The 25352-nt window shown below is 36.7% G+C and overlaps 1 protein-coding gene across 1 annotated transcript; it reads right to left on the reverse strand.

Annotated features, from left to right (window-relative positions):
• Positions 1-6349: 6349 nt before the first annotated feature.
• On the reverse strand, positions 6350-8137 carry LOC131045380 (7-deoxyloganetin glucosyltransferase). The gene is made up of 2 exons (XM_057978959.2): positions 7638-8137; positions 6350-7562 (listed from the first exon to the last, which is right to left on the reverse strand). Exons 1-2 carry the CDS (start codon positions 8119-8121, stop codon positions 6571-6573), a joined length of 1476 nt encoding a protein of 491 aa, XP_057834942.2. The 5' UTR covers positions 8122-8137; the 3' UTR covers positions 6350-6570.
• Between the last annotated feature and the right edge of the window lie 17215 nt (positions 8138-25352).

Genomic DNA, 25352 nt, shown 5'->3' on the forward strand with positions numbered 1-25352 from the left:
TTTTAGTAGGTTGGCTCTAAAAGATATTACCATAAAATAATTACAAATAAATCAATAACCGATGCAATATCCAATTCAACATGTCGGCTTAATGCATTTAAAATAAAAACAAAATCATCTCCAAAGCGTGTCGTGCTGATCTGGAAAAGATAAGTCTGCCGGTGCATAACCTGGACCTATTTGCCGGTAATAACAAATATGCAAATACAAATATGCCAATAAACAAATCTCCAAGACAAAGTGTCCAAACAATGTCTTCGACATAACCGGGTGTTTTCCATATCAGTCCAAGTGCCGGTGAACATTATATCCTACCAGTGTACCAGATACTGGTGACTGTGCATAAGTCACTTACTTGCTGGTGAACATTGTTGATCCTCCAAGGTGTCAGAGTTGATAAGTGTTGATAGGTGTTGACATCAATGATAAAACCATACCAAAATACCAACAGAATTAGCAGTGAAGTCTGCGAAAGACTAAAACTACTCCACGATCCATGGTGAGAGGTGTTCGATTCATCTTTCCATGACTGCAGAAGATGTTACTTAGCTTCCATCGCTCTGAGATGTGAGATAGTTAAAGTTAGAGACCTGTCGAAATGCAGAAAAAGACTTCAATGTGATAACAATAACCGAGCCTCAAACTTAGGAGATATCATAGGGGAAATTTAGAATAAATACAGGTATATGATCGATAGGAAGGGGAGAAGATATAAAATAGAAGAAAAGCAAAAAACAAAGAAAATAGTAGAGGAGCTGATAGATAGATATTAAATTAGAATTGCAAAGATAGATAGATAGAGAGAGAGAGAGAGAGAGAGAGTTGTTTTAGAGCAGAGATAGAAGAAGAATAGAAGACCGGTGAGAGAATTTTGAGCCATCAAGGAAGATGTGGACCCATTTAGAGGAGGCATGATAGAGTTCTTTCCAAACCATTTTCAAGCGTAAAGAGGTCGGAAACTTATTTCAATTTGGTTATTTTTGGAATAAGGAAAGTTAGAGAATTAAAGCTTTGTATATAGCATAAGATTTAGTTTATGATATTTCAGATGTTATTTGTTTTATTGAATGTGTTATTATTCCTTGAAAAGATGAAGAAAGAAATCATTAGGTGGAATATATGTTGAAATAGTTAAGATAGTTAATTTAATTGTTTAAAAATAATGATTATTGTCAAAGGGATTAGGTTAGATTTTCAATTAAGGAATGGGTACTCATACTTTACTGCTTTATATGAAAGAAAATCATACTTGTGATACACCTTCTTTTTACTTTGTATTTATTCGAATAATGTTGATGAAATTATATTTTCTTTTCAATTACGAAAGATTGTATTCATTTAGGTGAAAGAAATGAAATAGTGTTTAATTTACAAAAGTAATAGGGAAGATTTTATTTCAATTATTCAAAAGATCGTATTATTAAAATGTATTCTTGTTTGAGGGAACCAAGCTCTGGATAGGCTTGTGTATAGAAATTTACCTTCTAGGACGGGTGCCAATATGGAATCTTAGAGAGAATAGTTGCTTTTTCCAACTACTTATTTTTGTTATGCATGGGATTATACTCGGCAGAGTAATGAATTGAATTATCCATAGAAATAGATGGAATTCCTTATTTTATGCTCTCTACCATATCCTTGCATGATAATGCTTGTTTCTTAAAAGAATTAGAAAAATGAAAATGCTTGTATCATCTAGGCATGCACTAGATTCCCTGTTGTCTTTCAAATTCTTCGGTTAAAACAATTCGTGTAGGGTCGGGTATTCTTGATTGACCAAGAATTCCAGGGAAGCGTAAGCTTCAATATTGGGCAGAAAAAGTGCCTGAATCTTGTTCTCGTCTTCATTCGATGGACTGAAAGGAAGGGACTCAGAATTGAGATCGACGAATGTATCTCATCTTCTTTCTATTTGTATATTACTTAATACAATATGAAATCCTAAGTAGGGAATAAGGATATATATTAAGTAATTTGTACCTTTCATTTTTCATGAAAATTGTATTTAAGTCTTTGATATCTATGATTGTTTTATCAACTTATTAAACTTTCTTTATATTATGTTTGAAATAGACTTCTTAATTGACCTATGAGTTTATTTATCAATAAATAGTAGATTATGTCTTATAGAGTAATTTACGTCTTTATAGATGTTGAGGAGATTGGTGATAATCAAAATGTGGGAGGGGAAAATTTTATGGATGAAGGGGCAAATCTTATGGGTGGAGGGGAATGCCTTTTGGGAGTGGCCCCTTCCCCTCCATTATCTAATTGTGTTGATGAGGACAAAGCTGATTGCCCTTCTTTTCTCAAGGATTTGCTTAAGGATCCCCCCTTGCTTAGGTCTCATCTTGAGAGCCTACTTGATCTTTTGGGCATTGCTAGGGATGTTGTTGTGGACTACTTTAGGATTTCTAAATGGTTTTTTTTAGAAATAAATCAAATTAATATCAATTTATGGTCCATCACAAGTAAGATGGCTACTTTTGAACAAGGAGATGGCTAAGTAGCCTCTGATGCTCGTGTGGACAATATTATTTCTTATGAAAAAAATACTAGAATGCTCTCTATCCTAGAAAATGTGGCAAAAAATGTTGCTCTCCTTAAAAATGACTATGAAGTTAGGCTAAGGGTTCTTGAAGCTAAGATGAATCAAAATGATGATAACTTATCTAATCTAGTTAACATGAGTTATTGCATAATTCACACCAGCAGGAAGGGAATCAAAACCTTTGTAAATCCCTAGTAGAATGTGTACATAATGATGTCTAGGGGAAATATTGTTATTGATAGACTTGGTGGAGAAGGGTAAGCTAACAAGGGGTGACAATGGCAATCCATCGGGGCAAACCTGTCGGCATATCAAGAAGACTAGGGAGACTAGGGAGCAAGCGAATATTGAATTGCATGATCTAATGAACTTGTCTCAAAATCTTGATTAGATGGGAGCTAAGGTTGTTGAAGCCCTAAAGAATCTCTATTAGGCTTTTTGTTTTCCTTTTCTTATTTGTTGTTTTAGGGGTTTGGTTTTTGGTATTTTTGTGTTGTTGAGTTGTTGTTTGGTTGTATGTTTTTATGTTTGCAACTCATTATACTCAGGACTTCAAGGCCCCTCCAAAACCTATTTTTTCCTTAATAAAGAACAACCAAGTGAGATTCATAAAAAAAATTGTTGGCTCTAAAATAGGTATCTATATAATGATGATCCTCTAAATAAGAAAAATGTAGAAAACCTTATTAGATCCAATAGAATTTATGAGTAGTAGTCCACAAAGAAAAGCTTGTCATTATAAATTTGGTTTCCTTATAAAAGGGGATGCAACTAGTGGTAACTAAAATTTGATTGTGTGGTAAGGGATGTAAGCAGCAACAATGCAAAAAATATAAATAACGATTGATACTATGCTATCTATACATGAAGTTCACAACATTTACAAAATAAATAGAACTATCAAAAGAAAGATATTAAGATTAAGGGTAGTTATTTTTGGTTGATGTATAGGTGCATTAGTATCCCCTTGAGAGATGGTTATAGATGAAGTAAAGACAAATGGAAGATCCAAATAGACCTTAAATTGAATGGAATCGGAAGATGGTAATAATAGTGATCGATGAGGGACAGAATACTTTGGCGGCTACACCGTGTTAACAGAAGCCGATTCGGAAAGTTGTATCATGTCATGAATAAACCTGTTCAAATTCGTAAGAGAAGAACCTCCCTGCCCAACAGCTTTAAATGTTGCCTCCTTCAACTCCATGCCCCTTTTTCTCAGCTCCTGCGCTTGGGGACCCTCCATCAGTCTCCCCCTAAGTTGGTATTTAATAAGATTTACAGAGCTTTAAAAACAAAAATCCAAATTGGTGTTCAAGGGGTCACTTCTTCCCTGCCCCCTATGTATGTTAATGCTTCTTATCAGTAGGCTACTATTAATTGGTGATTGGGTTTTGATATTTCTGAATTGGAGGGGAAGGTAAAATCATCTAGAACTAATGTTTAAGTGGTTGATTCCTTTTTCTTGTTGGAAGAAGGTTAATTTTGATGGGGCGGCTAAGGGGAATCTTCGATCAACTAGTTGTGGGAGGTGTTGAGAGATGACTATGCCAAGCTTATTTTGATAGTGGCACTCCCTTTGGAAATTAGGTCAAATCACATAGCCGAAGCCTTAGCTCTTCTTTATGCCATCAAACTAGTGCATGATCTTGGCTTCCAAAAGGTTTGGATTGAGGATGATTCGATCAACATAATCAACTTTTCAAAGGGATCTCATACCCCAAGTTGGACCATTGAAGGATGCCTTAAACCTTATCAAGGATTTTGATTATGTGCATATATCTCATATCCTTGGGGAAGGTAATTCCCCTATGGATGATTTTGCAAATATTCGTGTGTTATAGTGTGAGGGTTTCTATTGGAATGGAATTGACCCTCTTCCTGCTAATGTTGAGCAGATAATTAAGCTTAGAATTATTCATGGAGGTTAGCCTTTGTTTGTATGTGCGGGCGTTTATATTTTTCACCCTTTCCTATATTGATTTTTTGAGATGTTTTAATGATGACAGCTAGGCAATTTTGCCTTTGGTGCTTATCAATTTATCATTTCCACATAGATTGTGGGTGATTTTTAGTCCTAGTTTCCTAGTTTTCAGAGTGTTTCTTTTATGGAGTTTTGAGGGCTATGTTTATGACTATGCCATTGAGGGGTCAATTGTGGGGTAGGAATTTCTCTGATATTGGGTTTGTGGCCTCCATCATGGGTTGTGAGAGGCATTAGTATGAACCCATTTCCTATGATGACATTCATAGAAATAAGGAAATTTGGAGGATTTTGACTAAATGTGGGGTTATGCCATATCTAGAGAATCTTCACGGCTACAACCCCAATGTGATTAAGCTCTTCTACAAAGGGTGGTAGGATAGGAAAATTTGCATTGGAAACAAATGTTTGGAGGTCACAAAGGAATTGGTTGTAGAGGTTATTGGGCTCCCAATGGATGGAAAAATAATCAAGGATAGAAAATCCTTTGAGTCTACGATGAATACTTTTTTCAAATGCAAGGAAGGATTGAATCATGTAAAAAATTAGAATGGTGGCTACTAGGAAGACTCTCTTAAACCCCTTTGGATGGGTATGGGTAGCTTACCACTATCAATGGCTATCATTTTTCATTAGTCAATCACTTTAGGCAAAAGCTCTTGGTTTCGTTCCCTTTCTATCTTCTTTTGTCCCTGCCAATATTAAGGAGCACAATAAGAAATAGAGTAACCCTTTTTTTCATGAGACCTTGATTCTTCTAACTATGGAGCACATTAAAGAAATTGTATCTCCCCTTAAGGGGAAAATGAAGGATTCCCCCCCTTTGCTTTTAGAAAATACAAGGTCTGAGGAGGAAATGAAGATAGATTCTGGGGAGGAAGAGGATGATTTAGAGTATGTTGACTAAGAAATAAGGGATGGGGCTTCATTGAAGCAAACCATTGTATTGAAGGAGACAAAAAAGAGAACCACCCTCTTAGGGATGACAAAGGGATATTTGTGAAGAGAAAGAAGGTGAGGTGTGACTCTCCTAGTCTAGCTAACATGGAGTTAAATCTAAGGATGCTGGTGATAGTCAGAACATGGACAAAGAGGCTAATCTTATGGGTGGGTGGGGGGTTTGGGAGCGGCTAAAGATATTCCTCTCCTTAAAATTGACTATGAAGGTAGGGTAGGGGTTCTTGAAGCCAAGATGAGGCAAATTGAAGATAACCTGTTTAATTTGGTTAACAAGAGTTATTGCACAATTCACACTAGTGTGGAGGGGATCAAAACCCTTGTGAATCATTGGCAAAATGTGTAGGTAATGATGTCTATGTGAGATATTGTTATTGATCTAGACTTAGTGGAGAAGGGGAAGCTAACAAGGGGTCACAGTGGTGGTCCATCAACATGAACCTGTGGTCATATCAAGAAGACTAGGGAGCAAGCGAAGATTGTATTGCATGATCTGATGAACTTGGCTGAGAATCTTGATCATATGGAAGTTAAGGTTGTTGAAGCCTTGAAGAATCTATGTTAGTTTTTTTTTTCTTTGCTTTCCTATTGTTTTAGGGGTCTAGTTTTTGTTGTTTTTGTCTTCTTGTTGTTGTTTGGCTGTATGTTTTTTTATTTGTAGCTCATTGCACTCGGGCTTGAGGGCCCCTTCAAAACCTATTTTTTCCTAATAAAAAACAACCAAGATAGATTCATAAAAAGAAATTTGTTGACTCTAAAATAGGTATCTATAAAATGATGATCCTGTAAATAAGAAAAATGTATAAAACCTTTTTAGATCCAATAGAGTTTGAGTAGTAGTCCACAAAGAAAAGCTTGTCATTGTTCAGCATTCAAATGGAACCACGATTGAAAGATGTATAGACAATTCTGGTCTTATTTAGAAATGATACAGCCCTAATGTACCAAAATACAATAGCCAGTACAGATTATTTAATAAATCGTCTGTTAAATTGATAGATGAATGATGAAATGCCAAGGGCGAAGGTGGGTGCTTTATAAACCTATTTTTTTTATTAACGGAGAAGATTGTATGAAATTAGCAGATGGATGGAATGCTTTGGGGATACGCCCTTTTAACAGAAGCCGATTTGGAAAGTTGTGTCATGTCATGGATAAACCTGTTCAAATTCGTAAAAGAAGAACCTCCCTGCCCAACAGCTTTAAATGCCGCCCCCTTCAACTCCATGCCTCTTTTTCTCAGCTCCTGCGCTTCCTTACCCTCCATCAGTCTCCTCACGCCTCTCTCAATCTCCTCCCTTTTGATCACCAGATTTTCATCAACGTCCACACCTTCCAAGTCAATGCCAATCTTCCACACATCCTTGCAGAAGCGGCAGTCCAGAAACTGATCAGCGGAATAGGGCCATCCAAGAATGGGAATACCCATGCTCATGCTCTCCAAACACGAGTTCCACCCGCAATGGCTGATGAACCCTCCTACGGAAGGATGAGACAGAACTTTCACCTGAGGCGCCCATTTCACAATCAGTCCCCGATCTTTTGTCCTCTCTTCGAAACCCTCCGGCAGAGTTGCAGGCATGCCTCCCGCAATATCCATTCGTAACACCCAAAGAAAGGGGTGTTGGCTTTTCTCCAATCCGATTGCCAGTTCCTCCAGCTGTTCGTTTGATTTGACAGCGATGCTGCCGAAGGAAACGTATATCACAGAAGCCGGGTCTTGGGCATCGAGCCATTTCAGACAGCTCTCGTCCTGCTCCAGCAAACTCCCACGCCCGTTCAAATCTCTTCCTTCCAGAAAATTGGGAAGAAAGACAGGGCCTACTGCCAAAGCAGGGCAGCCATTACAGGACAGTGCGCTTACCGTCTCAGGGGGTTCCAGCTCATCGAACGTGTTGACCAGCACATAGTCTGCCTTGCTTTGGAATTGGGACTCACGCAGGGCCCACTGGAATAAAACGCCCGATGTGTCGGTAGCACGGTAGAAAGAGAACAGATCGCTCGGTAACAGAGGTGGAAGATTCCCGGGCAAACAAGTGATCACTTTCTCCGCCCTCTTCGAGTCCTCCACTGCAATCAGTTATGACAAATATTTTGAGCAATCAAAATAAAATTGAGGAAGCCTCAGTGGTATAGAATTTATACCTTTGACAGGAATATGTCCGTGGGAGAGGAGAAGGTTGGCGTTGCACTGAGCAATAGAAGAGGTAGCGCACAATGTCCAGAAGATCACTCGGGGCACTCCCAGTTTTTTGGCCACTTGGTGAGTGCAGGACATGAAATTTTCTGTTATAATGCAGGTGACGGGAGGAGTTTTTCCATCTGATGAGCTGCTCAGCAAATGATGCTCCAAGACAGGGCCAAGATTTTCCATTGCGATTACGGACTCGGCAAGATTGGCGAGACGACCATGATCTGGCGGCAATCCATCTGGAATGTTGAGAAACTTGAACGTGGGCTCATCATCATTATGAGCTGCTTTAGACATGCACTTGTGACTCCAATCCATGTTTACGAAAGTGATGACAACCCCTCTTGAAGAGAGCAACTGGGCCAAATTAATGAGAGGATTGATGGTGCGTTGCGCAGGGAAAGGTACAATCACTGCGTGCAGGCCACTGATCCCCATCTTTCTAATAGCTTGAGATCAGTTGAGCCCGGCCTTCATATATATACACATTTCAACAAGTATTATGTGTCTAGAATGTTAGGTGTAAATGAAATTTCTTGTATACCTATAATATTAAGTTAAAAGTCATCGCTATAAACAGTAAGGAATTTTTTCAAGATGAATTTATGTTGTATCAAGCAACGGTGGTCGTGCTTAAGAATGATATTTCAATGGTTTGGAAGTACTTTCACCAAGAAAATGACACATAGTATGAGGTTCAGTTTCAAATTCATAAATGAGGTAGGACGAATTTGGTAAAGTGAGATAGATTAAAAGTAAGTGTCGTCACATGAGTGGTGAATGAGGAGTCCAAGATTAAGAAGAATATGTGATAGAGAATTCTTTTGATTCACCACCCAAGATTAAAGGAGAACGTGCTAATGTTGCTAAGTCTATGTCACATGAACAAGAGGACATGCCTTATGTAAAAAGGTTATACCTATATACACATGAAAATATGTAAAATTTTAAGAAGTTTGATCAAGGTTAATGTGTATGAGGGGGGAATTAATAATTTTTTTTTTTAATTTAACGAAGAAAAGTACAAATATATATTAAAAATAATGAGCAACTTAAAAGAACTGCAAGAAATGGAAAGAAAAGAACCCGATCAATCACCAATACAGATGATAAATATGTTCAAAAGACTCTAAAAGCTTCAGCCAACAAAGCTACAACATGAGAATCTTTAACAGAATATACAAGAAACTTAATTCATTAATTCAAAGTAGATAAATAATTAATTAGGGAATTTGATTTGATTTTTTTTGAAAGGGAATATAAGTCTTGGGTAAATAAATCTTTACTTGAGGTAGAGCTTAAATGATGATAAATAATTTATGTTAGAATATGATTGTTAAATACTGGATTTCTTAATTTTAATAATTTATTTTTTAATTAATATGTAGAGGAAAATAAGATAATTAATTATTTAAATATGGATGTATTCAATCAATTATGGAAGAAATGGTCTAGTAATTAGATATTTGATGATATATAAAATTTAGGTGTCTACAATAGTAATGAAATAGTGACTAATTATATTAACGAATAAAAATTATTCAATAATTCATTGATCATCAGACTTTGAAGTTTAACGGACTTCCCTTGCTTTCTATTTTCTTCCCGTCCTTTTCAACTACACTTTAGTTTTGTCTAATCTTATTTCTTTTGATATTTTCATTTTTCACTTTCTTCCTTCTTGTGCTTTCTTAGTATTTAGTATGAGTAGTTTGCATTCCATTACATTAAATTTATTAATTCTAATGATGAATCATAAACTGTAACATGAAATATTGATATTAAATAAAATTACACAATTGCATCCATAAAAGCTACCGATTATTATCTATCATACTTGACATGAAAAGTAGTGAATAAATGTTTGGAAGGTTACACATTTAAAATTTTTTGCTATATTTATAATAGCTAATACAAATTATTAAAAAAAAATATAATTGACATTTTATATAAAAGTTACCATCAACATATCTATGTTCTAAATAGATAAAGTGTGAGAGGACTCAAACTCTTACATAACAACCAAACCCAGTTAATCATTATTTATTACAATATAATAATATATTATTTTAAGATATATATTTAACTTGGTTTGACAAATAAAAAAAGGATTTATCATTGTCACATGTCATGTGATTTTGCAAGTTCTATACTTTTACTCAATCTCACCATTTATGAAGCAAGGTGTCGATGCCTTTTCTTAGGTTTTACATGCTCATCTCTTATTTTCTTGAGAGAAAATGGGTTGATGAATCTTCTCACAACTCCTTCCAAGAAAGTGGTCAACTAAATAGGTAAGCACTTCTTACTTATGGATTCTCTACCCACCCTTAATTTCTATGCCATCATTGATATCCTTTCTCAATTTCTTAAATTCAAATTTTTACCTTATTTGAGCATAAATTTAGCCACATTTTGCTATGTCCTTAATTTAAGTGCACTCCTTTGTAGTTCGCACAATTCAAGGGGGCATATTATCTATTGAAATTATTTTTATCTTCTATGTAGTCTCATAGGTGTTATTCACATTTTCTATAAGTGATTAGATTAGCTAGATCTAAATATCAATATCATTTTTATCACAACCCTTTTTCTATGTATTTCTACTTTGACGTGTATACACAGTTATTTTTCTACACACATTGAAGTGGGGATAGAGTGTACTCTAAGAGGAAAGTGTAGACAACAACACTCTTTCCCTTTAGCTTTATGGAACTTTTGTTCAATGTCTTCAATGCATGATTGTAGTGCATAATTTGACAATGTTGGCACACTCATTGACTAATACCTAATAATGCATTTTGATATGCCACATTTTTTCGTTAAAACACCTATACCGTAGTTTTTGATAGCCTATTCATCTTCTTAGAATGTCTTAATTGAAATTATGATATAAATCCTTAAGTACTAAGCCCTATGATGCTACCTGGCAACACCATTGTTTCCTTTAGCTTATATATGAATAGACTACTAGACATTCTAGATTGTCAAGAGCACAATTTGCTTAAGACACAACCATACAACATTCTATAATTGTTATCATGATTGTATCACATACATTTAACTTCCCCACTTTCAATCAGATGCAGCTATTCTGGCTCCAAAAACACTAGTGCATAACACGAAAATTATTCGCATGTTATGCATCGTTGATTTTGCTAAACTACGACTGCAATTTTCCAAACGATCAATAACACGATGTACGTTTTGGCTGTTTTGGAGCCAATTTAACTTCTGCCCTTTCATTCCTCATAACTTTCGAATTCAAAATCCAATATTAAATTTTTAATTAAAAATTTTCACTTTTCCCATTTCAATTATCAACTCTCTTCTCTGATTAGTTTTGATTGGTTGCAAAATGGCCCGACAAGACAAGAGCACTCGTGAAGGTAAAGTTCCGCCGTGGAGAAATTGAAGGTAAGCCAAAAGTACATGCAAATGGTGTGATATGAAAATTTGCAATTGAAGACGAGAGCTTCAACTGGTTCAGAAAAAGTCTCCCCGTTCAGAATAAAGGTAACCCAATAGTACACGTAAATGTAGGACTAAAGGCCAATCAAACATTCAATGATGTGATACCAAAACTGTAGCAAATGATGTTTTATTAGTCGACCAGAGCAATTATAACAGAAAAGGAAAAAGTGTCGGTAAATATGTTCTCAGAAACGAATAGCCTTGGGTAAGACCGTCAAGTGGCTTCACGACCAGTTCATGCCAAAAGGTCGTGGAGAAATGTGGATCATATGATATAGGTAGTTAGATCAGAAGGCCATTGGTTGTGTATAGAAACTGACTATTTATTATTACCGTATCTTTCAACTGACTAAAGGTTTCTATTCATTTTATTTTATTTGACAAAATAAAATATGATTCAAAATATTGTTCATCTCAAAGATAAACAATTATAATGTAGCATAGATTACAAAACATTATGATGATACTTTAAATATAATATAAAAGTACAAATAATTTAAGATTATCAAATAATTATTATTACTTTTGAAATTAGAGTTTGTTGGGAAAATTTTATCTTTCTTGTGTATTTTATTACTTCATTGGCTAGGGCAAAGGAGGAAGTAGTGGACATAGCTAACTTCGCGCATCTTAAGCTCCTAAACGGTTCATCCGATTTCGATGATTTTTTTTTTTGTTCTCTCTATATGCGACTTAACTGCTTAAAGCTATTCTTTTGGCTTGTGAGTAGTAATGATGCACGCTATGGAATTCGATATGTCCACAAAAGTCAAAAAGTGGTCATTTCAAAGTGTGGTCCAATACATAATCGAGTTTGTGTCAATAATAGATAACTCAAAATAGCCAGTAGTAGTGGAAAAATGCCCCAATATTTATGCACAAATGTCCTAGTAGTCGTGCACAAGTATCCCAGCAATGGGCTAATTATGGTAAAAAAAAAGCTAAAAAATATCCACTATTGGTACATGTGATATTTATTAATGGACCTTTCATTACCTTTTTTTTTGGCTCCTACTATGTCTACTAACAAGGGGTGAGATTGACAAAAAGATGACAGTCATTGGTCCTATGTCCACTACTGGCTCCTTTCCCCTAGGGGAAACATACCAGTAGTCGTTATAGCTAACTTCATACACCCACATATTTTAAATGATACATTGGATTTTGACGATATATTTTGTTGTCTCCACATGTGACTTATCTGCTTATAGCTATTGGTTTGACTTCTGGGTAGTAACGATGCACACTGTGGGATCCATTATGCATGCAAGGGTCAAAAGTATAGTTTTCAAAATGTCACCCGATACTTGTTTAAAGATGCCCCAATAATCGTGCACTTAAAATTGCCAATGCCCCAATAGTTGTGTGCTATGGGTACCAATAAAAATGCACAAATGGGCCAATTATGGTCCTAATAAGCTAAAAAAATGAGTGTTACTGGTACATGTGTAATTTATTAATGATCTTTTAGTTATTTATTTATTTTTATTTTTAAAGTTAGTATTTGGGGGGTTGGGTGTGCAAGGAGTGAACGGATATTAGAACATGAATTGTAACTAGTGCTTTTCCCCTAGTACATTGATTTTTCTTTATTGTTTAATTTGCATTTGTCTTAGAATACAATAGTTTTTCAAAATTGTCAAAGTATGGGTTGGTGTAGTTTAACTCTCTTGGAAGATTCTAAATGAAAAATATTAAGTATCTAATTAAATAGTTTCTTTTGTCTAATAAAAAATGAATAGATTATTAATTTCATTGTTGGATATTGTAAATCTTATATATATGATAACACAATGATGAACAATGAGTACCAAACCGGTTCTGAGAGGGGGGGTGAATCAGTACAGGTACAAAAACTTTTCCTGAACCGGTTTGACTGCAAACAGTGAACTTGACTGCCAATCACTAACATCGGTCATAAACCAAATTACTACTGGTTAAGCACAATGAGACTGTGAAAGATATAAACCGGAAACACTTATCTTACCACACAACCTACACCCTCATTTCCACATTATCCTTATGCATAAACAAGTAATCTATCATCAGAAATATAATAACTTGCTAGATCAACATGATTCACCTCTTGACTGAAATCAACAAAGCATCCCATGAAAAAGACATCACATATGACTGACATCTTTTTCACGTGGAAACCCAACTAGGAAAAACCACAGTGGGGATGAATACCCACAAGCTATTTTTGAAGTCTTTAGAAGTCCACTCCGTTAGAAGCCTAGTCCCGTTAAAGACTGTTACAATAGGTTCTGTTAGGAACCAATACTGTTAGGGATCACCTGGATAAGGGATGGCTAGAATACTCGGTTAAGGATTTAAACCATGTTAAAGGTTACCTTGTTAGAGGATTTTATGAACTCAATGGCTTTGAGTCACCCTATTAAAGGATTTACAGCAAGCTAGTTAAAGCTACCCTGTTAAGGGATTTTCCAACTATTGAAGTGATTAGAGATCAACAGGTAGTATAATGATATGGTAATAGCACTCAATGCCAATGTAGACCCACTTTAGTTCCTTTCTTCTGCATACACACTCTACAGGTATCAACCCTCTTATCTGGTCTGGCAAGAATCATGTATCTTAGCACTTAGATACACACACAACATTTGCCAACAACTTCAACATGAAACACAACATTGACCTTATAGGAAACAGATAGGTCGGTAACATAAACCCTAAACCCTAAACTTTTAGGTTCAGTAATTCAGTCGATTCAATCCCGACTATTGAACACTTTGCATTTGAATACAACGGTCTTGAATAGTTCTCACAATATTCTCCATTGTTCATTCTTCAACGCTTCTTGGAGGTGATAACCCATCATGCGTTCTCCACAATTTGCAGAGACTTCACACATTCTCGAGGTAGATAGGATTGATAACTCAATGATGAAAAGTGAGTACCAGACTGGTACTGAGAGGGGGTGGGGTTGAATCAGTACAGGCACAAAATTTTTTCTTGAATCGGTTTGATTGTAGACTAAAAACTACTGGCAATCCCTAACACTGATCCAAACCAGATTACTACCAGTTAAACACAGTGCAACTGTGAAAGACATGAACCGGTCAATCTTCTTAACTTTTCATACAACCTACTCCCTCATTTCCACTTTGTCCTTATGCATAAACAGACAATCTATCAGTAGAGATACAATAACTAGCTAGATCAACATGATTCACTGCTTGACAGAAAACAACAAAGAATCATATGAAAAGGACATCACACATGACACACATATTTTCATGTGGAAACCCAACTGAGAAAAACCATGGTGGGGATGAATACCCACAAGCTGTTTTGAACTCTTTAGAAGTCCGCTCTGTTAGGAGCCTAATCCGGTTAAAGACATTTACAACAAGTTCTATTAGGAATAGATCCTGTTAGGGATCACCTGGTTAACGGATGACTAGAATACCTGGTTAAGGGTTAAACCCTGTTAGAGATTACCTTGTTAAATGATTTTATGAACTCAATAGCTTTGAGTCACCCTGTTAAAGGATTTACAACAAACTGGTTAAAGCTACCCTATTAAAGGATTTTCCAACTGTTGAAGTGATTAGAGATCAACAGGTATTACAATGATCTGGTAATAGCACTCAATGCCAAAGTAGATCCGCTTTAGTTCCTTCCTTCTGCACACACACTATGCAGCTATCAATCCTCTCAACTGGTCTGGCACGAATCATGTATCTTTGCACATAGATACACACATAACATTTGCCAACAATCTCAGCATAAAACATCACATTGACCTTATAGGAAACAGATAGGTCGGTAGCATAAACCCTAAACCATAAACACTTAGGTTGAGAAATTTAGTCAGTTCAATCTTGACCATTGAACACTATTCATTTGAATACAACGGTCTTAAATAGATCTCAAGACATTCTCCATCGTTCGTTCTTTGTCGCTCCTTGGAGGTGATAAGCCATCATGCGTTCTCCATCATTTGCAGAGACTTCACACATTCCCAAGGTAGATAGGATCAATCTCCTTCATGCAAGATCCTTCACGTGCATGAGGCTGACATGGAAACATGATCTGATCTCTATTACAATGCTAACTCATCACACAATGCCATCGGTTGAAACACATAGGCTCAAAACACTTCAACTAGAAACCCTGAAGCTGAGACTACCAACCGGTAGTTATACCATATGAACCCTAGATAAAAAAAATTCCTTATACTAGTTCTCATTCTGACATACCGATTCCAGTTCACAACATCATACTGGTTCACTTGGACAAGCATACTAGTTCACTTTTTCACATATTCCGGTTCACAACATCAACATATTACCGGCTCTCTTTCAGCATATTGACATCAATGACAACACAGTATCATCATCTCAACATATTCTGCACATATGCCAACAATCTCCCCCTTTGGCATTGATGGCAATATACAAAGATATCTCTCTTTCTCCATCACATCTTCTCCTTAATACTATAGATATTTTTTCCACTTCACATCTTCTCCCCCTTTGACAACAATGCCAAAGTGGAGGCACAAGCTTCCCTATTCCACTATGCTGCTCCCCCTTTGGAGTAGCATCCTTCAACACATCAATCCTAAAAAGATATAGTAAAGTAAGATCTGACTGATGTGGAGCACAAACCTTTAGATTACCTCTTAAAGGGGCAACACCCCTAACTCACCTCTTAGATAGGTAAAAGTAGCCTTCAGTAGAGGCTTGGTGAATATGTCTGCTAACTTCTCCTTACTGAAAACATGTTCCAATACCACCTCTTTGTTCTAAACCTTTTCCCTCAAGAAATGATACTTGAGTTCAAAGTTCTTTGTTCTAGCATGTAAAACCGAATTCTTGGATATGTTAATTGCACTTGTATTGTCACAGAATATACTTACTGGTTTAGATATAGGAACTTTGAAGCCATTCAATACATGCTTCATCCAAATAGTCTGGGTGCAGTTCATAAAAGCTGCAACATACTCTACTTCTACTGTAGACTGAGAGATACAACTCTACTTTTTACTCATCCATGAGACCAGTCTTCCACTGAGAAAGAATGCACCAATGGTTATGCTCTTTCGGTCATTTACATTACCAACCTAATCAACATTTGTGAACACTTTCAGATTGAAATCATTATTGTATGGATACCATAACCCATAGTCAATAGTTCCCTTCAGACATCTAAGAATCTGCTTGACTGCTACCAAGTAGGATTTTGTTGGGCTTTGTTGAAAGTGAGCGGTAATACCCACTACATGTGTAATGTCTGGTCTGCTATTCACTACATAATGCAACTTACCAATCATTGATCGGTATTCCTTCTCATTTACCAATGTCGAGTCATCCTCTTTTGATAGTTTACAACTGGTCACCATTGGTGTACCAACCAGTTTATTGCTTCCATGCCAAAGGTCTTCAACACCTCTTTGACATACTTGGACTGAGTAACAAAGATTCCATTTTTCATTTTCTGAATCTGTAGTCCAATAAAGAAATAAATTTCCCCTGAGTGACATTTCAAACTCCTTTTTCATCTCATCTACAAAGTCATGACTCATCTTGTCATCTCCACCAAAGATTATGTCATCAATAAATACTTTGCAGATCAGAATCTGATCTCCTTCTGATTTCAAGTAGATATTGCTATCTTCACTTGTTCTTTCAAATACTATCTTCACAAGACGAGAATGCAAGCATTGATACCATGCTCTTGGTGCCTGCTTCAGTCCATATACGGCTTTATGTAGCCTACACACCATGTCACTATCTTCTGATAGGCCAAACCCATCTGGTTGCTCTATATACACTTCCTCTTCAAGTATTCCATTTAAAAATGTAGATTTTACATCCATTTGGTATACCTTGAATCCTTTAAAAGTTGCATAGGCAAGAAGCATACAAACTCCTTCCAATCTTGCTACAGGGGAAAAGGTTTTACCATAGTCTTCTCCTTCTTCTTGGGCATATCCTTTACATACTAGTTTGGCTTTGTTCCTTACCACTGTGCCATCATCATTTAGCTTATTTTTGAAAAACCATTTGATTCCAATGACATTTTTATGCTCCGGTCTGGGTACCAAAGACCATGTACCATTCTTTTCTATCTGGTCAAGTTCCTCCTCCATTGCCTTGATCTTGTCTTCACCTTTATGTGCCTCTTTGAATGATTTAGGCTCAAATTTAGAGAGCATACATGAGCTTTCTCTGACCTTTCTTCTTGTAAGAATTCCTGCATCTTTGTCTCCTATGATTTGCTTTGGATCATGATTGAGTTTGACATACCTGGATATATTCTTAACAACTTCCTCTTGCTTTTCTTCATCATCCTCATCTTCATCAACATCTACCGGTGTAGAAGTACAGTTGCTGGTATTCGGATGATTTGCAATAGGTGCCCAGAAGGTTACTACCAGTTCATCTCCTACATGCTCTTTGCCGGTTTCCTCTGATTTCTCAAAGTTTTCCTCAACCCTAACATTGATGGTTTCAACAATTCTCTGAGTCCTATTGTTGAAAAATTTGAGAGATTTTCTCTTAGTGGAATACCCTAGGAATATTCCCTCATCACATTTAGCATCAAACTTGCTCTAATGTTCACTCCTCTTGATATAACATTTACTACCAACACTCTAAAGTAGCTTACCACTGGTGTCTTACCAGTCCAGTACTCATAAGGAGTTTCAACCTTTCCTTTCTTGATGAGTACCCAATTCATTGTGTAGACTGCAATGCTCACCGCTTCTCTCCAAAAGGTTTGAGCGATGTTTCCTTGGATCAACATAGTTCTAGCCACTTCAACCACAATCCGGTTGTTTCTCTCTACTAGGCCATTTTGTTGTGGAGTCCGGGGGGCAGACAGTTTCCTCTTGATTCCATTCTTTTCACAATATTTGTTGAATTCACCAGAAGTGAATTCCCCTCCTTGATCAGTTCTAAGACATTTGATTCTTCTACCACTTTCCTTTTCTACCAATGCTCTGAAAGCTTTGAACTTTCCAAAGGATTCAGACTTGTCCTTCAAGAATGTGACCCACATCATTCTTGAGAAATTATCTGTAAGAATCATAAAATACCTATCTCCCTGCAAACTCCTAGTTTTCATAGAACCACACAAATCAATATGCACAAGATCAAGTAAGTTGTCAGTAGTGAAAGATTTACCTTTGAAGGTTGAGGAAGACATTTTCCCCAGTTTACATTCTCTGCACAAAGGATTTTTTGGTTTGCTCAGCATCGGCAGTCCTCTAACTACCTTGATCTTACTTGACTTTACTATGTTATCAAAGTTTACATGGCAGAGTCTACTATGCCATATCTAGCTATCATCAAACATAGCCATAAGACATGTTGTTATATTTGCATTTAGCTGAAATAAGTTACCTTTGGTTTGCATAACTGTGGCCATCAGTTCACCATTCTTTCCTTTGATTTTGCACACTCCATTTTTGAATTCCAAAGTGAGTCCACTATCATTCAGTTGAGCAACACTCAATAGATTGTGTTTGAGACCTTACACCCAATACACATTGTCAGTAGTGCTCTTTCTATTTAGAGAGACGGACCCTCTTTCTTTGACCATACATGGTGCATCATTACCAAAATGAACCACCCCACCATCATACTCTTCTAGAGATATAAACTTGCTCCGGTCACTAGTCATATGGTGAGAACAACCATTGTCAATAATCCACTCATTGGAATTATCAAAGAAGGAGACAAGAACCTTTTTGTTTGACACATCCTCTTTGACTGTAACAAACACAATATCTTCATTTTCTTCTTCTTCTAATTCCTCATTTGTGACACCTTCATCAACTACTACAAAACCATTTCTCTAGTTTCCTCCTTTGAATTTCTTGAACCTTTCCGGTTTGTCCTTGCTATCACCAATAGGATAGTTTATAGTGATGTGTCCTATCCGGTTATAAGAGAAGCATTTCAAAGGAAACTTACCTCTGTATTTGCTGGTTCCCTTAAGAAGTCTCTTGGAAAGAAGAGCTTCAAATTCCATCAGAATCTCCTCATCATCCATTTCTTTGCTCTGTCTTGGTTCACCACTAGTGCTTGCTTTTTTTCCTTTTCTAGATGGTGCAACAGATGCTCTAAAAGCTAATTTGGTCTTTTGAACATTGCCATCAAAACTATTTAGCTCATAGGTTGTCTACTTTGCAATGATGGAGTCTAGGGATACCTTAGTCTTTTCTATTGATCTCAACTTCTGAATAGAAGCAACTCTTATTGCATAGACCGGTAAAAAGGATCTCAAAACTTTGCTAACAACAATGGAATTTTCCATTTTACCACCCGCACTCTTGATATCTCCAGCAATAGTTTTGATTCGTATTCCATATTGTTGAATGGTCTCACCTTCAACCATCTGCATGTCTTCAAACTTCCCTCTAAGGCTTTCTTCCTTAGGTTGTTTTACATGCTCATCGCCGCCATAGATATTCTCAAGAGTATCCCATACTTCTTTGGGATTGTCTTTATCTTGGACATCAGTAAACTCACTGTCAGATAAGCTACTGATTAGCGCTTCCATGACTTGCCCATTTTCAGGAATCTCTCTCTTTTGGTCATCAGTGAGAGTACCGGTAGGGATAACATAAACGTTCTCAACATAGCTCCAATGTTGAGCACCCATGCTTCTGATGTATATCTTCATTCTATCCTTCCATATTTTAAAGTTATCTCTGTTGAACTTTGGACCTTCCCTCTTCATCATTACAATAAGATCTTTTCCTCAAGTGGTTAAGCTTACAACATAGAGGACTTGGAGGAGACTCTGATACCATTTGATAACTCAATGATGAAAAGTGAGTACCAAACCGGTACTGAGAGAGGGGGGGTGAATCAGTATAGGCACAAAAACTTTTCCTGAACCAGTTTGATTGCAGACTAAAAACTACTAGCAATCCCTAATATCGGTCCAAACTAGATTACTACCAATTAAACATAGTGCAACTGTGAAAGATTTGAACTGGTCAATCTTCTTAACTTTTCATACAACCTACTCCCTCATTTCCACTTTGTCCTTATGCATAAACAGATAAACTATCATTAGAGATACAATAACTAGTTAGATCAACATAATTCACCACTTGATAGAAAACAACAAAGCATCACATAAAAAGTACATCACACATGACACACATATTTTTCATGTGGAAACCCAACTAGGAAAAACCACGGTGGGAATGAATACCCACAAGCTGTTTGGAACTCTTTAGAAGTCCACTCTATTAGGAGCCTAATCCGGTTAAAGACTGTTACAACAGGTTCTGTTAGGAATTGATCCCATTAGGGATCACCCGGTTAAGGGTTAAACCATGTTATAGGTTACCTTGTTAAAGGATTTTATGAACTCAATGGCTCTGAGTCACCCTCTTAAAGGATTTATAGCAAGCTAGTTAAAGCTATCCTATTAAGGGATTTTCCAACCATTGAAGTGATTAGAGATCAACAAGTATTACAATGATCTGGTAATAGCACTCAATGCCAAAGTAGATCCACTTTAGTTCCTTCCTTCTGCACACACACTATGCAAGTATCAATCCTCTCAACTGGTCTAGCAAGAATCACGTATCTCTGCACATGGATACACACATAACATTTGCCAACTATCTCAGCATAAAACATCACATCGATCTTATAGGAAACATATAGGTTGGTAGCATAAACCCTAAACACTTAGGTTGAGAAATTTATTCTGTTCAATCTTGACCATTAAATACTATTCATTTGAATACAATGGTCTTGAACTGATCTTGAGACATTCTCCATCGTTCGTTCTTCACTGCTCCTTCGAGGTGATAACCCATCATGTGTTCTCCACTGTTTGTAGGGACTTTGCACATTCCCAAGGTAGATAGGATGAATCTCCTTCATGCAACATCCTTCACTTGCACGAGCCTTACGTGGCAACATGATCTGATCTCTATTACAATGCTAACTCATCACACAATGCCATTGGTTGAAACACATAGGCTTGAAACACTTCAACCGAAAACCCTAAAGCTAAGACTACCAGCCAGTAGTTATGCCATATGATCCCTAGGTACAAAACATTCTTTATATCGGTTCTCATTTCGACATACCGGTTCACTTTTTCACATATGCCGGCTCACAACATCAGCATATTACTAGTTCTCTTTCAGTATATTGACATCAATGACAACACAGTATCATCATGTCAACATATTCTGCACATATGCCAACAAGGATCAATCTCCTTCATGCAAGATCCTTCACGTGCACAAGTCTGATGTGGCAACATGGTCTGATCTCCATTACAATGCTAACTCATCACACAATGCCATTGGTTGAATCAAACAGGCTCGAAACACTTCAACTGGAAACCCTGAAGCTGAGACTACCAACTGGTAGTCATACCATATTAAACCTTGATAGAAAACATTCCATATACCAGTTCACTTGGACAAACGTACCGCTTCACCTTTTGCACATATACCAATTCTCAACATTATACCGGTTCACTTTGCCAATTGCTTAACTTCAATAAACTTGTTCACTCTTCAATCATATTACCGGTTCAATTTTCAGCATATTACCGGTTCTCTCTTCAGCATATTACTGGTTCATTCTTTTAGCATATTCACATCAATGACAACACAATATCATCATGTCAACATATTCTGCACATATGCCAACAATCTCCCCCTTTGGCATTGATGGCAATATACAAAGATATCTCTCTTTCTGCATCACATCTTCTCCTTAATACTACAGATATCTTCTCCACTTCAAATCTTCTCCCCCTTTGACAACAATGCCAAAGTGGAGGCACAAGCTTCCCTGTTCCACTATGTTGCTCCCGCTGAGGAGTAGCACCCTTCAACACATGAATCCTGAAAAGATATAGCAAAGTAAGATTTGATTGATGTGGAGCACAAACCATTAGATTACCTCTTGAAGGGGCAGCACCCCTAATTCACCTCTCAAATAGGTAAAAGTAGCCTTCGGTAGAGGCTTGGTGAATATGTCTACTAATTGCTCCTTACTGGAAACATGTTCCAATACCACCTCTTTGTTTTGAACCTTTTCCGTCAAGAAATGATACTTGAGTTCAAAGTGCTTGGTACTAGCATGTAAAACTCGATTCTTGGAAATGTTAATTGCACTTTTATTGTCATAAAATATACTTACCGGTTAAGATACAGGAACTTTGAAGCCATTCAATACATGCTTCATCCAGATAGTCTGGGTGCAGTTCATAAAAGCTGCAAAATACTCCGCTTCTGTTGTAGATTGAGAGATACAACTCTGCTTTTTACTCATCCATGAGACCAGTCTACCACTAAGAAAGAATGTAGTATCGGTTGTGCTCTTCCAATCATCCAGATTACCAGCCCAATCAACATCTATGAACACTTTCAGGTTGAAATCATCATTGTATGGATACCATAATCCAAAGTCAATAGTTCCCTTCAGATATCTAAGAATCCCCTTGACTCCTACCAACTGGGATTCTCTTGGGCTTTTCTGAAACTGAGCGCTAATACCCACTGCATGTGCAATGTCCAGTCTGCTATACACTGCATAATGCAACTTACCAATCATTGATCGGTATTCCTTCTCATTTACCAATGCTGAGTCATCCTCTTTTGATAGTTTACAACCGGTCACCATTGGTGTACCAACCGGTTTGCTATCTTCGTTGCCAAAGGTCTTCAACACCTCTTTGACATACTTGGACTGAGTAATAAAGATTCCATGATTCATTTGTTGAATCTGCAGTCGAATGAAGAACTTAATCTCCCCTATGAGTGACATCTCAAACTCCTTTTTCATCTCATCTACAAGTTCTTGACTCATCTTGTCATCTCCACCAAAGATTATGTCATCAACAAATACTTCACAAATCAGAATTTGATCTCTTTCTGATTTCAAGTAGATATTGCTATTTTCACTTGTTCTTTCAAATCCAATCTTCACAAGATGGGAGTGCAAGTGTTGATACCATGCTCTAGGTGCTTGCTTCAGACCATACAAGGCTTTATGTAGCCTACACACCATGTCACTATCCTTTAATAGGGCAAACCCATCTGGTGGCTCTATATACACCTCCTCTTCAAGTATTCCATTTAGAAATGCAAATTTTACATCCATTTGGTATACCTTGAATCCTTTAAAAGCTACATATGCAAGAATCATATGAACTCCTTCCAATCTTGCTACTGGAGCAAAGGTTTCTCCATAGTCTTCTCCTTCTTCTTGGGCATATCCTTTACATACTAATCTGGCTTTGTTCCTTACCACTGTGCCATCCTCATTCAGTTTATTTCTGAAGACCCATTTGGTTCCAATGACATTTTTATGTTTCAGTCTGGGGTACCAAAGACCATGTACCATTCTTCTCTATCTGATCAAGTTCATCATCCATTTGCTTGATCCAGCCTTCATCTTTATGTGCCTCTTTGAATGATTTAGGCTCAAATTCAGAGATCATACATGAGTTTTCTCTAACCTTTCTTCTCATAAGAATTCCTGCATCTTTGTCTCCTATGATCTGCTTTGGATCATGATTGAGTTTTACATACCTAGGTATATTCTTAACAAATTCCTCTTTCTTTTCTTCTTCATCCTCATCTTTATCAGCATCAGCATCCACCGGTGTAGGAGCACAATTACTGGTATTGGGCTGATTTGCAACCAGTTCCTAGAAGGTTACTACTGACTCATTTCCTACATGCTCATTGCAGGTTTCCTCAGGTTTCTTAGAGTTTTCATCAATCCTAACATTGATGCTTTCAATGATTCTCTAAGTCCTATTATTGAAACATTTGAGAGCTTTACTCTTGGTGGAATATCTTAAGAATATTCCCTCATCACATTTTACATTGAACTTGCTCTGATGTTCACTTCTCTTGATATAACTGTAGACGTATAAAAATGACCACATTCCTAAATGAATATTTTATGTTCATTTTTCTATTTGATTAAATCCAATTTAATTAAATTATCCACATTCTTCTATTTTATTAAATAAATTACTCAATTTATTTAAATAAAATTCACTATATCCATTTAATGAATAAATCATTTTATTCTATTAAAACCCCCCTATCCACTTTTAATTTAATTCAAATTTAATTAAATAAGTTATCCCAAATTGAATAAATCTAATTTATTTAATTTCCCCAAATTGCAACCAAATTGAATTAAATTAATTCAATTAAATTCTATTATCCCTCCATCCACTTGCAAAATCCCAAACCCCTTCCTAATCCCTTCTAGAATCTTCTAAACGCTTCTAATTAACCTAACCCTCCTCTAAACTTTGTCACATCCCTAAGCAAAGGGAGGTCACTTCTCAAATAGCCCAAAGTCTTGGATAACCATTGAAGGTTTTCAACCTTCAACCACTAAAACCCTTAAAGTCTTTGAAAACCATTGAAGGCTTTCAACCTTCAACCACTTAATCCCTAAAGTCTCCAATAACCATTAATGGTTAATTCAAACCTTCCCACATGGTTAAAACATTTGTTTTGACTCAACCTCTATCCAACCCAAGGGTCTCATCAGGCCATTAATGCTTTCACCATGATTATCTCTTAATCATTTGCACAAAGGTTTATCCTTGGATTAACTCTGAATCCAGTGGGTAAGCCTAACTTAGACTTGACCCTTAGCCTTTAGATAACCATGAGGTCTTCTCAGGCCTTTAATGCCTCCAACCTCTTCTCTCAACCCAACCCTATGTTGACACTTGTCACCATTTCATTGGTGCCAATTGTGCACATGGATCCCCAACTTTCAAACCTAGCCCTTGATTAAACCTTTCAATCCTGACCATCCATTGCCCTGTTTGTGCTATAAATAGAGCTCTCATTCCTCCATTTTTAACAATCATCTTTCAAATTTGAAGCATCACACTTATGCTCAAATTGTTTCAAGCTTTCATATCATCTTATGCTCATCATTTAGCCTCTTTTAGATCATAAATTAATCATGAACATGCATGCTAAAGTAGTTTATTTATCATTTTAGCTCAATCATAGATTAAATATAGTATGCTAGGATAATCTCCATACTAACCTCATCATCTTATCATTTAGTTTGTTGCATTTCAAGCATCTCATCTAGCTTATAACACATCTCATACTAAGATCAGTTAAAATCTCTCTCGTTCTCATATTTGCCATCCCTAAGCCATTTTGCTCAGTAATCTGAGAGCAA

Source organism: Cryptomeria japonica, chromosome 1 (genome assembly GCF_030272615.1).
Source record: "Cryptomeria japonica chromosome 1, Sugi_1.0, whole genome shotgun sequence".
Taxonomy (NCBI): Eukaryota; Viridiplantae; Streptophyta; class Pinopsida; order Cupressales; family Cupressaceae; genus Cryptomeria; species Cryptomeria japonica.

What these genes read in the sequence shown, in the direction of transcription:
- LOC131045380 (XM_057978959.2), bottom strand. Translation starts at nt 8,121, where the DNA reads ATGGGGATCAGTGGCCTGCACGCAGTGATTGTACCTTTCCCTGCGCAA. An exon ending in CGGACATATTCCTGTCAAAG is followed by an intron (nt 7,563 to 7,637) that starts GTATAAATTCTA and finishes AACTGATTGCAG; the next exon opens with TGGAGGACTCGAAGAGGGCG.